Source organism: Bacillus rossius, chromosome 5, assembly GCF_032445375.1.
Source record: "Bacillus rossius redtenbacheri isolate Brsri chromosome 5, Brsri_v3, whole genome shotgun sequence".
NCBI lineage: Eukaryota > Metazoa > Arthropoda > Insecta > Phasmatodea > Bacillidae > Bacillus > Bacillus rossius.
In genome coordinates, this window is record NC_086333.1 from 84,119,365 (window position 1) to 84,134,608 (window position 15,244).

At 37.7% G+C, this 15,244-nt stretch overlaps 1 protein-coding gene across 1 annotated transcript in view; it reads left to right on the forward strand.

The window, feature by feature from the left end:
- Window positions 1–15,244, forward strand: part of LOC134532168 (mediator of RNA polymerase II transcription subunit 12) — a 99,781-nt gene that overhangs the window by 30,437 nt on the left and 54,100 nt on the right. The window contains exons 13-21 of the mRNA XM_063368546.1: window positions 703–780; window positions 1,754–1,894; window positions 4,150–4,303; window positions 6,139–6,285; window positions 8,315–8,415; window positions 9,824–9,953; window positions 11,207–11,491; window positions 11,929–12,108; window positions 13,221–13,346. Coding sequence (XP_063224616.1) covers window positions 703–780; window positions 1,754–1,894; window positions 4,150–4,303; window positions 6,139–6,285; window positions 8,315–8,415; window positions 9,824–9,953; window positions 11,207–11,491; window positions 11,929–12,108; window positions 13,221–13,346 — 1,342 coding nt within the window. The remainder of the gene's footprint in view (window positions 1–702; window positions 781–1,753; window positions 1,895–4,149; window positions 4,304–6,138; window positions 6,286–8,314; window positions 8,416–9,823; window positions 9,954–11,206; window positions 11,492–11,928; window positions 12,109–13,220; window positions 13,347–15,244) is intronic.

A 15,244-nucleotide genomic window follows, 5' to 3' on the forward strand; every position in this document is an offset into this window, starting at 1 on the left:
CTGACTGACTGCCAGTGACTGATTGTAGCAGCCAGTCTTTTTTCAAGCCTCATTATGGATGATCAGGGAAAAGTCAGGCAAGTTGGATTTGGTTCAGGCAAAGTCAGGGATTTTACTTGAATTCAAGTAAAAGTCATGGAATTTTCTCCAGGTACAATTTATTTCAGATTATGTTTTTATGCACAAAGCTTTAAAAAGGTGTTTGCAGGTTCTGTTTGAATGAAAGATAGAGAAGAGAGAACAGGCCGGCTGTGGGAAATAAAGAAATTGAATGGAGAACAGGCTTGTTGTGAGAATGAAAGTAAGTGAAGGGAGAACTGGTTGTTTTAATCAGTATTCATGGATTTTTTTTTTACTGAATTGATATAATTGCAGTTTGCCTGTTACTTTCATTTGTAAAGTTAGTATTTTATTCACTAGTCATTCTCAACCTATTAATTTTTTTTTTCCCAACATGGGTGCCTTGTCACCTAACTGTGTGTAAACAGCTGAACCACATAAACCACTCTGCTGTTCTCTGGCCCAAATTTAAAGATACAGGTGTCTAGTTATGCAACTACCTCTTTGAAATTATTAGTTATTTATATTTACTCTTGGTTCTAGTTGAGACATGTTGTGGTCATGGCAGTAGGTAGATAAGGGGAAAGAGAGAGATGTGGAGGGAGTGGAGCGAGTGTGAACGCTGACGCTGGATGTCGGCAGGACCACGGGCGTGCGATGGTGTGTGACGACAGCAAGATAGACGAGGACCTGGACAAGCTGCTGAAGCAGATAACCAAGGTACGTGTGCAGCCGGCCAGCCTTCAACATCACGTCAACTAGGCCTGTGCGATAGTCAGTCTTCTTAATTTAGAATCTAATATGAATACCTACCTAAAACCAAATTATTCTCGTATACAAATATTGATATCAAATAGTTCAAATGAGAATTGAAATCCCGTATGTGTGATGAAGGAAATACAAATAGTAATTTTCTTTTATAATTTTAGATGTCACAAATAGTCCATACAATATTGCTCTCGCTAGTGTTTTGCGAGACGTTAGTGAAATAACTTTGAATACTTGTTGCGTATTTACAACTCCCGAGTACTGTTCATGTTTTTGATATGCGGTCCCTTTAAACCATCTACGTATATTGCATAAATAACGTTACCTAAACAGCTAATGTTGGTGTACTACAAACTCACAATCTTTGCTTGTGAAATATCAATTACCATTTGGACATTTTTATTTCGAAGTTGGATCACATATGAATACTAAACTATTTGTATTAAAAAAATTGGAATATTCTCTCAGTCCTATTAATCTTAAATCGCGAGACCTGTTTGAAGCTTGTAACCATCATTTGACTTTGAAATTACGCTTTGTCATCGTAATGCTAGTACTTCCTTACCTTTTGTAATACATTTTTTCTTCTCAGTTTATAAAGTCAAACATAAATTTCTTCAAATTTAACTTAAGTTCTCAAACATTGGTTTGGCTTCAAATTTTTTTTATAGCTTCGAAAACCGCTCAAGAAGTAAGTATTTCATTGTGTCACGTATACTGCAATATACACTGTTCAAATGTCGTGTTGTGACATGCTATTTAGTTCAGCATATAATTAGTGGTCTGATTGCTAAACTGCCAACTGGGTCGTGTACCCAAACCCTGTGCACACTTGGTCAACGTGCAAGAAGTGCTCGTTGCTTGTCGACATGTCACTGGGAAGTGTGTTGCTGCAGTCGGGTCGGCAGGTGTGCCTCTGCCGCAGGAGGACGTGCCGGACTCGCCCAACCCGTCGCTGGTCGCTCCCGCCACCTCCACCGTGTCCCCCATGGAGACGGCAGACTGCGGCGCGGGGGAGACCCGGTCCCGCCACCTCATCTACACCACGCACTTCCCCTTGCCCCAGGTCGGTGGCCTGTTCCGCTCTCGCTCCGCTCTCCTGTGTGTGTGTTTCCCCATAAATCTTAAAACATATGTAATGGGACCAAAAAATATTCTCTAGTCCCGTTTAAAGCCAGCGTAGTACAGTAAAACCTCTTTAAGACGACACGGCTCAAGACGTTTCTCGGCCTAAAACGTCAGACTAATATAGCACCAAAAATTTTTCCATGCCAATAAGCTGAACATCCTTTGAGGTTATTAGATTTTCCCCGCTTAAAAAGCACTAAATCAACACAAGAGTCTTTGTTTTCTATCATACTTCTTAACCCATTACATGCCTGAATGCATTCTGATCATAGTGAGCATTTGTTTTTGCATGCTAAATTTAGGTTTGGGTTTATATGAATGCTCAGTACGTTAAGCAGTGCCGTAACGTCTAACTTGCCCAATATTTATCAGGTCATTTATGGTAACTATGGAACTTTGTCCGAGTTTATTCGTCACTTGCTGGTCTTTTGTTTTCACTTCACGTATGTTATGCAGATTTTCAGCTATATTAACCTACATTAACATGAAATAAATTATAAGGATTATACTTTAAATGACCGGTAGTGTAGAGTCCTGGAAAAATTGTCTCTCGTGAATTTATATAAAAATTACTTTATTCTGTTTTAACAGTGGGAAATGAGTTTTAATGCAAGTTAAGTATTTTAGGAAATTTTTAGAACTTCCAAATTTCGTTGAAAATTATTTTATTCACAAATTTTTGAATCCATTCAAAAATATTCACAGTTTTAGTTATTTCATGGTGTCTTTTTATAATTATTAATTATATAATCTGGAACACAGCGTGTCTGCAGAAGATTTTTATGATAATGCATTAGCCTTTTTTGAGTGGCAGCGGGAGGCAGAGATTATATGATTGTTTTCTTAATTACAGACAGGATTTAAAAAATATCACACTATTTGCTATTCTGGTTTTTTAATCTTTAAGAAAAGAGTTGTGGTTATAACAATTTGTTAGAAAAGGAAATTACAAATGTGATTAAACTGAACCCGCATGTCGGCGTTGCTCCTTGGCAGACGCTACCAGGAAGGACAGAAAGATAACCAGATATCTCAGTGGCCCGTGCCGATTCAGGCAGTCATCTTAATGTTATCTCTCATTCGTGAGTTGTTCCTGAAATATATTCGTCACTACTAGTCCTTTTCCTTGTAGGACATATTGCCCTTCATACGCCCCTCTGTAACACCTGTTCAACCAGCCTTAGCAGTTCCACCCCTGTGAACCACATCCCAGCCACAGATTTGAAATAAAGAATAATGAAACAGTAGAATGAAATAGCATCACATGCTGAAGTCTTTTATTGGTAAAAAAAGCCTTTTTAATCATTTCTGCATAAACTAAATATATTTTCTGAATGGTTACTAAGTATATCACAATTACATAGTGTATAAAATCCTAGATTTCTCCAGGTTTGTGTCAGAGAGGTTTCACTAACGTAATTGTTTTCCTCTATGGAATTACTTAAGACTTTAATACTGCACAGTTTACGAACATCGCTACTATTTAACCGATGAAGATTTATTTTTATTATTTATCTTTTTAATAAGTTTTTATCTTAAGAAGCACATTTTGTTTGTATTTCCAATATTTTCTTGAGGGTTTTACTGTATATGTATATATACATATTATCTGGAGTTTACATTTTCTTTAGTTTCGGAACATACTGTATTTTTCTGTTTCCTGGTATAAAGTATTGGTAAGAGAATGTCATTGTAGAGTGAAAGTGACAAAACACAGGTTTTTTCCTTCCTAATATAAATTTTTATAAAAAATTGTTTTTGGCTTCTTACTAATAAATTTTGATTTTTACATTTTTATTTAAAGAACTTTCATTTCATATTTTCATTTGATTTAAAAATTGGTACGTTTATCATATTTCAGGTATTTTGTTTCTGATTCGTCTATTTTGCAATTCCTTCTTTTGTGTATTTCATCTTTTCTAGGGGGAAAAAAGCGCGACGATTGACTAAGCAGATGAATTTGCTCTACACTATTATTTTCTTTCATGACATATATTAGATTTTATAATTTTTTTATTTTCACTTATTTTATTCACTTTTATAACTTTATATAGCATTGGTGATCCATTTTTTCCTTCTGTTTCCTCTTTTGAATTTTCTGCTCGGCATTTTCCCGGATTGCTGGCAAGAGGGCTCGACTGCAGAGTGTGTGTGGCATGCAAGAGCGCAGCTGGCAGCTGTGGTTGTCGGCAGGACGAGCCGTACAGCACGCACGACTGCAACCAGCGCCACGTGCTGCTGTTCGGCGTGGGGCGCGTGCGAGACGAGGCGCGCCACATCGTCAAGAAGATGACCAAGGAGATCTGCAAGCTGTTCAGCAAGAAGTTCAGCATCGACGTGGCGGAGGGTGAGTTGCAGTGGGTCTCAATTGACGGTGTTACGTTACTAGAGAAGGCATAGCCAAACCCATGTAAACACTTGATCTCATTCTTACAAACACCCTTGTGCACGCACCGACACATAAAACTATGCATGCACAGTCTTACGTACTGTTACCCTGAATAGAGGCCGACCCATAAATTAGGATGTCCCCTCCGACGAAAAATAATTTTTTTTTCCTGTATAAATCAGAATATTTTTCACTAACTCCTTTTTTTTTCATCCATTCCTTTTTTACATCATTCACAATCGCACATTATTCTCGCAGAAAATATATTGGTGTGCTGCTGTACAGTGGTTCGTTGTTTGGCATATTGTACAACTCCGTGGATCTAGTTACTGTCAAAAGATTTTCTTTCTTGTTTTGGAAATTGAGATGCAGATGTGGCACTCTTTTTGACACATTTACTGATAACAGGTAGATAACTGTAAATGTTACGACAAACTAAAACTTAAATTATATTTTACGCAATGGATACATTATACAATTAATGTTACATTTAAGAAGTAACATATTTTAAAGCTTAAACCAGCACACCAACACCAACACGAGAAATAAACATTCATAGGATGCTTTTCCACAGCTAACACAGGTGAAAATGTGTGCCTCACCTTTTTTTTTTTTTTTTTATAAAAAAAGACTTGTAGACAGTTAGAAGTAATGACATACACACTGATTCAGTTGCCATATTCTTTTCTATGCATGTTGGATATCCTTTGACCAAAAATTCTGTTTAGTTTGATATTTTGCACTGTTTTTGTTTTGCGTGTAGTAACAGCCATTAGTGAGATACTGTGTTTTATTGCATAATTATTACACTCGCATAATCGTTGCACAATTATTTTATGGCATCAAAAATTGTAAAAAATAATTCTCGCATAAAGTTGCATGTAGTCTTTGGATTCTGTTGATAGATTCCAAGCACTTTGTGTATGTAGTAAACATGACAGGATAAAGCACCATGCCACAGCAATTGATTTGACAGCAGTATAGTATGAATAAGATATGCATTATTTTTTTTCCATTTAAAATTCTGACCATTAACTTCTGTTCCCATATAAAAGATGTATTTTGAAGATGAAATGCATTAATTGTTTGGATATTACCGCTTATTTAATTAACAAAAATATGAAGTTGTCCGATGTGTAAATATTTTTTTAAAGACTTTTAAAACATTACAATAGTTATCTGTTCGTCTTCGTCACCGCTGTGTACCGCGTACAAAAATGTAGCCCAGTGCTAGTTGCCATCATTCATGTTTGGTTGTGTTGATTTTTGTATAGAGCGCGTGCACTTTGTTGAATTTAGATATAGATAGACGAGTTAACTACATTTGGTAGCCCGCACTCTTTCGTGGTTATTGTGTACTATAGTTATGCCGCTCACGTTTGGGTTCACGGTTTTCAATTTTACGTTTAAAGTTGAACAAAATATATTTTTGTTGCATGACGTATTAACGTAAATTGTTTGCTGTGCTTTTGTATACTGTAAATTTTAATTAAACGTATTTCCATGAATAGGTTTTTATTTTATGAATAACTTAACCTCAACAAAAGTATTTTTCTCGCATAAAAATTGCACCCCTACTTTTCAAACTTGATTTTAGTATAAAATTTCGCGATAAGAAACATCATGTTTATTGATGTGTGCAGTTTGTTATACCTGAAGGACCAATGCCGTGGTGGAGGCTGGATGTGGATGTGAAGTGCAAGTTGGTTGAGCTACATGTCGGTGTCTCGGAGGCTCAAGCCGAGACCACGGTGGGCGGGCGACTGACCCGGGGCCCGTGCTGGGTGTCGCAGGCGGGAAGGTGAAGAAGCACTCGCGAGGGGAGTTCAACTTCGAGGCGACGACGGCGAAGACACAGGCCCTGTCGTACTTCGACCAGCACGTGGTGACGTGGCAGTGCGCCATGACAGTCGTGGAGATGCTCAACTCCTTCGCGAGCGGTGAGTCGGAGCGTGCTCTCTTTCTCTCGGTCGCCGACCTCATGTGCAGACGTACGCACCTTCAGGTCTGTCCAGTGTGACAGTACAGGGTGGCCGGGGAACCTTGAATTACCCGGGGATTTTATTTTGGTGCCGGGAAAACCTTGTGAAACCAGTGAATTTCTGAAAGTCATCTAAAATTATTTTTTTGTCTAGCAATTTATAAACCTGAAAACTGCTCATAGTGCCTACGAACTCTATCACTCGTGCTGTTCACAGCTTAGTTGTAAAACTACCAGCCATGCCTACGAACTGAGTCACATATACCATTTTTTGAGTGCTGTTTACTTGCGATCCTCCGCAATGAATGTGAGGATTGCAACATGTGTTAAGATTATACAGTGAGTTTGAGTTGCCGGCCATTAGTCGTAAGGGGAGGAAGTCACTACTCTATTTCTTTTCTTTAATCTCTTTTTTTTACTTTTACATCTGAATTTTTTTGCCTCCGGTAATATTAACAGGAGCCACGACTGAAAATTGTCTATCACGTGAAAGACTGAAGGCTCTATTGGAGAATAAAACCAGAATATAATGTAAATGTGGAAGAAACTAGAGTAACGGTTGGTGCCTTTTTTTTTTTTTTTATTCATGTCTTAATATGTAAATGTTTTTTTTTTTTAAGGGCTACCAAAAGAAAAAGAAAATATATCTGTTTATTAAGATTTTACATTACAATAAATTTTTAGATATATTTTTTCTACAGCCAGGAGTTATTAAAGTGATTTGTAGTGAATATAAAAAAAGATCAAGTAGGGAGATAAGTTAACAACTCAAAATTCATAAAGTGCAGATTACTTGATTGAAAGGGTCTTTATGAAGCTTTGAAGAATTTAAAGCAATGATCATATTTTTATAGCGCTCAACTAACAAGAATATTAGTTAGAATTTGAATTGTTTGTGTTAGTGATTATCATTTGAATGTGTAAAATATTTTTATCCCTAGCAGCTTCTGAAGTAATTTTAGGGGTGCTTTTATGGTATATACTGTCTTTTCATAAAATTTTGCTGTTGATTGCTAGGTTCATAGTTTAAACAACATACAATGCGCTACTAAATTATGTTCAGGAAATACACTTTTGTCTAGAAGTTATGTACTTACAGGAATACTTTCTATTTAAATAATATTAAATGGTAGGTATTTAATATGAAATTGTTGATTTGGTTTTAGCTCTGATGCCACCAATATCGTTAGCTAAGTTACATATATTTTTATTAACTTAGTAACATTTTATGAAGTTTCTTAGAAAACCTTAAAATTTCGGGGGAAAATTTGGAAAAATGGTTTTGCCAATAGAGTGGCCACCCTGTGGTTGGATACCAGCAGGAAAAAAAAAACATTCAGTCTGTGGCATTTAACTGAGCGAGTTTGTTGCACATTCTAAAACAATATCTATAAAGCTACCAGCTGCAAGTGAACTTAAGTTTTCATACGCTGAGACTAAAAGGTATTGTAATGAAATTTTATCGGATTGGGTGCACATCAGCTTAAAATATCGCCTGCCACAAATGCTGTATGCCAAAAGCCATAATATCAATCACTAAAATGGATGAATGGAACGGACAGTTCACATAACACGGACACATTGGTGAACTACAGTAGATAATTCTTTGGGGGGCAGTATGAAAGGGCACAAGTCAACATGGTTGGCTTAAGACTTATGCCCGTCATACCACCCACTAAAGAATGATAATGTGCGATTGAGTGTAAAGTCGATAGAAAAACAATTAAGAAAACAAATCATACTATGAAATTTATTGAAGCTTGCGTATTCCATGCTTACGTAATTAAATTTAACCTGACTCCTTTATTCAACTTGTTTCAAATTCAGTGGTTCCTCAAAACAAAAAGCCATTCTTGGGAATTGGGATTCAATACATAGTAACTCACTGGATATGTCATAACATTATCACTGGGTGAATTAATGTTGTATCTTTTTTTTGCACATTTCTGTATGCAAGACACTGCAGCTGCTCCGATTGGTTGTTGCAGGCAGCTCGAACTACCTGCCGGTTCAGGAGCATGTAGCGTTCCTGTTTGACCTGATGGAGCTGGCCCTGAGCATATATGGCCTGATAGACTTCTGCATCCAGGTACTGATTGTGGTTCTTTGTCCCAGCACCTCAGACAGACACAATTAAAAAAAAACTTTATTCAGTGTATTTTATTATGTATTAGTCTTCTTAACACTTCCATGTAAGCTATGGTTTGGGACAAGATTATGTGGTTAGCTGCGATAAACCTGAAATAACACCGCAAAGATGTTAATACAACATATAACACCAAAATGAAAGTTTAACCATCATTTAGCAATGAAATGCAACTAGAATGTGAAAATCAATCAGCAATTTGACAAAACTTAAAACTCAAATGACAAAAATTTTATCTTTATTGGTAAATGCATTGAGTGTATATTTAATGCATGAGTTTTTTTGTAATTTGTTTGAACTAAATGGATTCGAAAAAATTGTTATGTTATTTGAGCTTGCATCTCTTGTAACACATTTTTACATTAATGACGTTTGCACATTTATCTTGACATGCTTATTACTAATGATTAGGTACAAGATTATATGGTGAATTGTGATAAACCCAAAATAACACCGCAAGGCATGTCTGTAAGTATAACCCACAACACCGAAATGCAAGTTAATACACCATTTACCACCAAAATGTAACTAAAAATGAAATCAATTACCAATTTGTCAAAACTTAACTCTAACCAATAATTTTTTTTTATAATTGTAAATTCATTGAATGTAATTATTTATTATGCCTTTTGTACCAAAATGTATAAACTAAATGGATTAGGAAAAAAGTAATATAATTTTATTTGATCTATTCTTAGTTACTCATTTTACATTAATGACATCGGCACATTTTTCAAAAACTTTATTTATTATTTATCTGCTTTCCGAGACATGCTTATTACAAATCATTGTATAAGTGCATCATGTGTTAGTCAAAATTAAACTATTTAGTTTAATTAAGTATTAAGAAATATTGTAGTTTCATAATTGTTGAATAATACACTGGTTTTATCAATAAAGACAGTGTATAAAAATAAAAACAATAACACCAAAATATCCTGTTTTAAAAAATAAAATCTTGTACTTGGGTATTGTATTGTTTTCTGGGGAGGGGGAGGGGGAGGAAGGAGGAGGGGAAGGTAGAGAGAGGTATTGAGGGAGAGAGGGAGGGAGGGATGGATTGATGGATGTAACATGCACATGCGTACAAAATGTGCCTTTGCGTTGTATTTAACTTTGTCGAACTGAGGATGTTTATATGTTCATGTTAGAGTTAGCGCCCATTACTTCAGGACCTGATGGTGTTGTTGGTCAGTTGTTCCTGTTCAACATTAGCAAAGTTGTGGTGTTGTATTGACCAAGGGAGGTTCTTCCTGCCAACCCGGGGAATGAATCGCGAGTGTTGCTAACCCAGAGGGCTCACCGCAGTCGAGGCGTGACCGGGGGTTGTCGTGACCGGGGGTTGCCGCAGATCCTGAAGGAGCTGCCGGAGGTGGAGGCACAGCTGCTGGCCAAGTCCTCGGTGCTGGCTCGCAGCTACACCACGTCGCTGAGCCTGTACGTGGTGGGGGTGCTGCGTCGCTACCACTGCTGCCTGCTGCGTGAGTGGCCTCCCCTCGGACGCTGTTTAACTTCCATCATGATCATGACTTATGCGAAAAAACATTCCTGGACAGTTATTTTTTTTTTTCATTACCAACTTGGCTGTATACAATTTAAGATTGATGGATATGTTATTCAATAATTTATAATAATCTGCAGATTTGTAGGTACTGTTAAAAAATTTTTTTTGGTTCCTATTATTTGGTAGAGAGCATCATGGATCTTAGCAAACTCTCAAATGTTAAGTATTAAGTAAGCCATGTGGTGGTAAAGAAAGACAAAATTATTTTATTATTTGTTTCTGTTTGTATGAAAAAATTCAGAGAAACAATTTCTGTGTTTTTGTGAAAGTTATAAAGTAATTATATTTGTAGAAAATTTTTCAGTAAGAAATGGGAAATTCTTTTCTAGAACACTTACATATATAGGACCCACCGCCATAAATTTCTGTGTGACCATAGAGCGTAAAATAAATAAAAACAAATAAAATAATCCAGTTAATGTATCAAGAGAAAACATTAAATTTTAATAAGAACATAAAAATACAGTAGAACCTGCATTAACTGGACTAATAGGGGGGAAAGTCAGCACAGATAAGCGAAAATCACGGATAATTAAATTCAAATGTAATTTTAGGAAGGGCAGGTGTTCCGTACTTTCAGTTGAGCTTAACTCGGACTAGTATTTCTTCTCACTGGCAATTCTAGTCCGTTTCTTTGTCCGTTCGTTTTTACTTTTAATATGTAGTTTTTAATTTTACTCCTTTCTTGTCTCTTCCCTACTGAATTACACTTCGTGGGCTTGGTTCGCTCCCACCCCCTCCCCCCCCCCCCCCCCCCAAAAAAAAAAAATATTAATTTTATTTGAGAAACCGGTTAACTAAATGCCAGGTTAATCGGGTCACGGATAAAGAGGTCCTACTGTACTTCCATTTTAGAATAGAAAAAAACAATGAATTAGAGATTAGAACAGCATCACCTGATACTGCTGATGTTGTGTGTGTGTTTATGTCCCAGAGCTCCGTTCCAAAATCCTGGCAGTATTTGGAAAAACCAGAAAATGTGGTGGTTTCAGTTTCAAACAGTCTGTTCTGATTGGCAGTTAAAGAGCGTGAGGTATCGAAGAACTTGTTCAATCTACATTCTTATCAGTAAGCAGTCAGCATGTCTCAAGTGCCACGGAATACGAGCATGATGTAAGGTGTGACGCTGTGCCACGAAAGGAAGAGGTGTGGAGTGTGCGGTGCGCGCAGTGTCGCCGGAGCAGACGACGGCGGTGTTCGAGGGGCTGTGCCGGGTGGTGAAGCACGTGACCAACCCGGGGGACTGCTCCTCCGCGGAGCGCTGCGTGCTGGCGCACCTCTATGACCTCTACTCCACCTGCTCGCTGCTCAAGTCCAAGCCGCACTGCACCGAGCCGTTCGGCAACGCCTACCCCAAGATCCGGCAGGCGCTGTACTCTGCCCTGCAGCCGTCCTCCTCCAACCACGTCTGCAACGCCCAGTTCATGGCGGAGGTGTTCAGCAGCCCCCGGCGAGGTGCGTCTCCCGCTGCCCCTGTTACTACTGTACTTGACTAATTAATGGAAAACGTTAAAGAGAAGATATTCTCATTCGTGGATTCAGCCCTTAAAAGAGTGAAGTTAACTAAAGTACATGTGTACTTGGATATCGTCATCTCTAGAGGTTGTTTTCCAGAGATTCGGTGTACCAACTGCAGGGAATAATTGTAGTTACTTTGTAGATCTGCGCCTATTGAACTGGACTAACAAAGGGGCTAGATCCAAAGATCTGTCTGTTCATCTCGGTGACGGACAGTGCGACTAAATTGAATATACATAATTTTATTTTCATATTAGCCATCATAGGTAAAATGTTTAGTTTTCCGGTACTTAAATTTACCTTCAGTGAGTACAAACTATAGCTTTGAAAGTGTGGGCGGTAGAGTGCGCTCACACCGGGACGTCTGCCCGCAGGCAAGATAGAGCCCCAGTGGGCGCGGCAGCTGGCAGAGTCGCCCAACAACCGCTACAGCTTCGTGTGCAACGCCATCGTGGCCGTGTGCAACGAGTCTGACAACGACCGCCTCAACGACCTGGCCGTGCTGTGCGCGGAGGTGACGGCGTGCTGCAACGCGCTGTCCGCCGAGTGGCTCGGTGAGTGTGCTTCGGCACAGCTACGTTAATAACATGTAAAATACTTGTTATTGATGAAGCTACTTAATATAATACACAAAATGGTGATTAGTAAAGGGTGAACCTGTAAACATTATTCGGCAACAGGTTGGAGCCCCTCCCCATTCGAATCTCTTTGTACGAGAGTGGTTGAACGTCAAAGTCTCTGACCCTTGGTTTTGCCCTAATGGTCGAGATGGTGTAGTTCTTTTTCGTTGGCCCACATGTTCACTTGGCATAACACCATGTGATTTTTCCTTTTGGGGCTTTAGAAAAGATCATGGATATGTTCCGCCGCCACAAATGATTTGCCAGAATTGAGACATAGATTTGAAGAAGCTATTGCTTCCGTTACTCTGAACTTGTTAACCAAAGTTTGGGAAGAATTGGAATTTAGGTTGGATGTGTGTCATATAACTAAAGGTGCACATATTGAACATTTGTAAGTTAAACAAGGTTATTTGACCTTTAATTTAATGTATAGTTTGTTGTAAATAGTCTAAATTAAACTGTTATATTATATAATTGAAACTAAGACATCTTTTTTTGACATTCTACTAATATACTTATTATCTAGAAGCCATAACACTACATCCTTCATAGCTAAATAACCACATGTAATATTTGAGTACCCCTTCCAGCAAACAATGTGGGTTTTTCCTCTTGGTGCCGATACACTTTCTATTTTTTTTTTTAACTTGGTTAGTATGCTGCATTTTTAAATATTTACAGTTAACTTATTAAAAGCTACATAATCCAACTGTATTTGAAACCTTGAATGATTGTTTTTTGTTTGTTTTCGTGGAACTTCATACTACGGGAACTTGTTATCATGACACTCTGATATTGCGAGTACCTTCATAGCAAGTTCTGGTATGGCACTTTCTCTGGTTTTGATGAGAGAATATTGGCAGGTTAAAATTTAAACTCAGCAGGTGAATTATTTTTTTTTCACTTTATAGAAAATGCCATGGATTCAGAAGATGCATTTAGAAACAGTAAAAGTGCACATGCTGTCCCAGGCGTGCGTGGTTGGGGTTCTGTTGTTGAAGTGCCTGCTGAGCTGGTCCGTGGTGTTTGTTCCGTGCCCGAAGGTGTGCTGATGGCGCTGTGCTGCTCCTCCAACCATTCGTCGCACTTCATAGACGTGTTCCCGCAGGTGGATGTGCGCGACCTGTCCATCCACAACTCGCTGGCCGTCTTCACGTCCATCCTCATCGGTGAGTGCAGTGTTGTTGCACCCCAAATATACTCATATTAGGTACTATTGTTAGCTTAGAATGTAATTATTTGAGTGTGTACGTTAGATTATGTTAGGTTTAAAGTTAAGGATGCTAGTGTTGTAAGACTATCATTCTGAACTAATGAAATTGAGTCATAAATTTGTAATGTAAGGTACAGAACAAGGGGGAAAAAAGTGCTTGAATCACGAGTTTTTAAAAGAAAAACATGTTCAAGTATTACAAAAATCTTAACTTAAAACTGTAATTTTGAGTACTCACAGGGGTCTAGTTAGTGTAAGCCCCACTAAGTTGGCTGCCTGCGGAGGTGAGTCGCCCTGCAGCTTCCGGGCAAGAAGCAACATGCTTGCTCACACTTGCATTGTTTGGTAATCATTCAGTTTCACAAGTGTTTTACAGTCCATTATATCTTGTATTTGTTAAACACCTTCAATTTAGCTATAGATTTTTAACTCATGGTATAAAAGGAATACCTTATTTTTAGGGGTGTGCGGGATCCCGACGCTTCAGGGAAAAAAGTCGGGAAAATAGGCTTCCCGAAATGCCGGGCGGGAATTTTATTACTCCCGAATTTTTCAGGAAATTGTTTAAAAATTTACAAATGTTTACTAATCATGTGAAAATGTTTTCTATCAATTCAAACTGTTTTACAACAATATTTGTTATGGTTTCGTACATTTTTGAAGGATTTCCGTATTATGTAAACGAAAAACATCTTTTAAACATATGCAGATCGTAGCGACATCTGTGGTGTGCAGTGAATTATGATAATCGTTTACACATATCTAATTGGAATATAAATAATTTACTTAGAGTACCTTAAATATTGTATGCGTTCATAAATATATTTCTTCAAGGTTACAAATTTGCAAGATACGTGAATAGTCAGTTATATAACGTTTTTGCCGTCACCATCGAATACTTAACCTAAAACCACTGTGTGTCCTTAGACACAAACAAAACACATGCGCAATCCAACCTTTTCGCCAAAGATATAAGAAATACTGGACGTGTGTTACATAACGAAGCGTAACCGTTCTCATTACTTGATGGCAGTGGCGATGTAGAGAACTGTATTGGTACTTTGAAAAATATGAAATCACGTAGTTTTACACCACTGCTCACGAGTATCTAAACATCTATGATTTTGCTTTGGGAGGAAAAAATAGTTGTTTAGTTTGGCGGGCTTTGTCGGCTGACGTTACGTTATTAAGGCTTGTGCAAAGTATCTGTTCCTATTTTCGATGCCGTTGTATATTAAAACAAACTAGCAGCCTACAAATAATGGAGGTCGAAACCGATCAGCCTGTTACTTGTTAACCTAAAGGTGTTTGGAAGTATTTTGAACGTCTGACAGACAGTAAATCCCTGGCAAAGTTTGTCTCGAGTGGAAAATTTTTGAGATGCGAGCATGGTAGCACATCTGGATTACTAAGACATCTCAATAACATCCCTCTATAAAAAAAGAATTTGAGGATGCTAAAAAATATGAAGTCGCCACTGAAAAAAGGGCAAGTGAAGCAGACAAAAGAAATTTCAGCTAAAAACAACTAACTTAAACGTTTAAATGGCCATCTTCTCATATTAGAATTAAAAATATGCTTTTTTTTTTTTTTTTTTTTTTTTTTAATTTTTCCCGATCCCGTCCCATTTCCCACGGGAATAATTTATTTTTCCCGAAAATTTCCCGCAGTACAAAAACCTATTCCCGCACACCCCTACTTATTTTAATATTTTGGAACCCAGATTTTACATTACCGCTTATGTTTTCCTGTTATTTGCTCTATTTTATTTTGGTCTTATTGATTACAACGCATGTGCAAACTGCTTCCTGTAATTTACGCTGTTTGTTTGGATACTTAAATAAATTTATTATT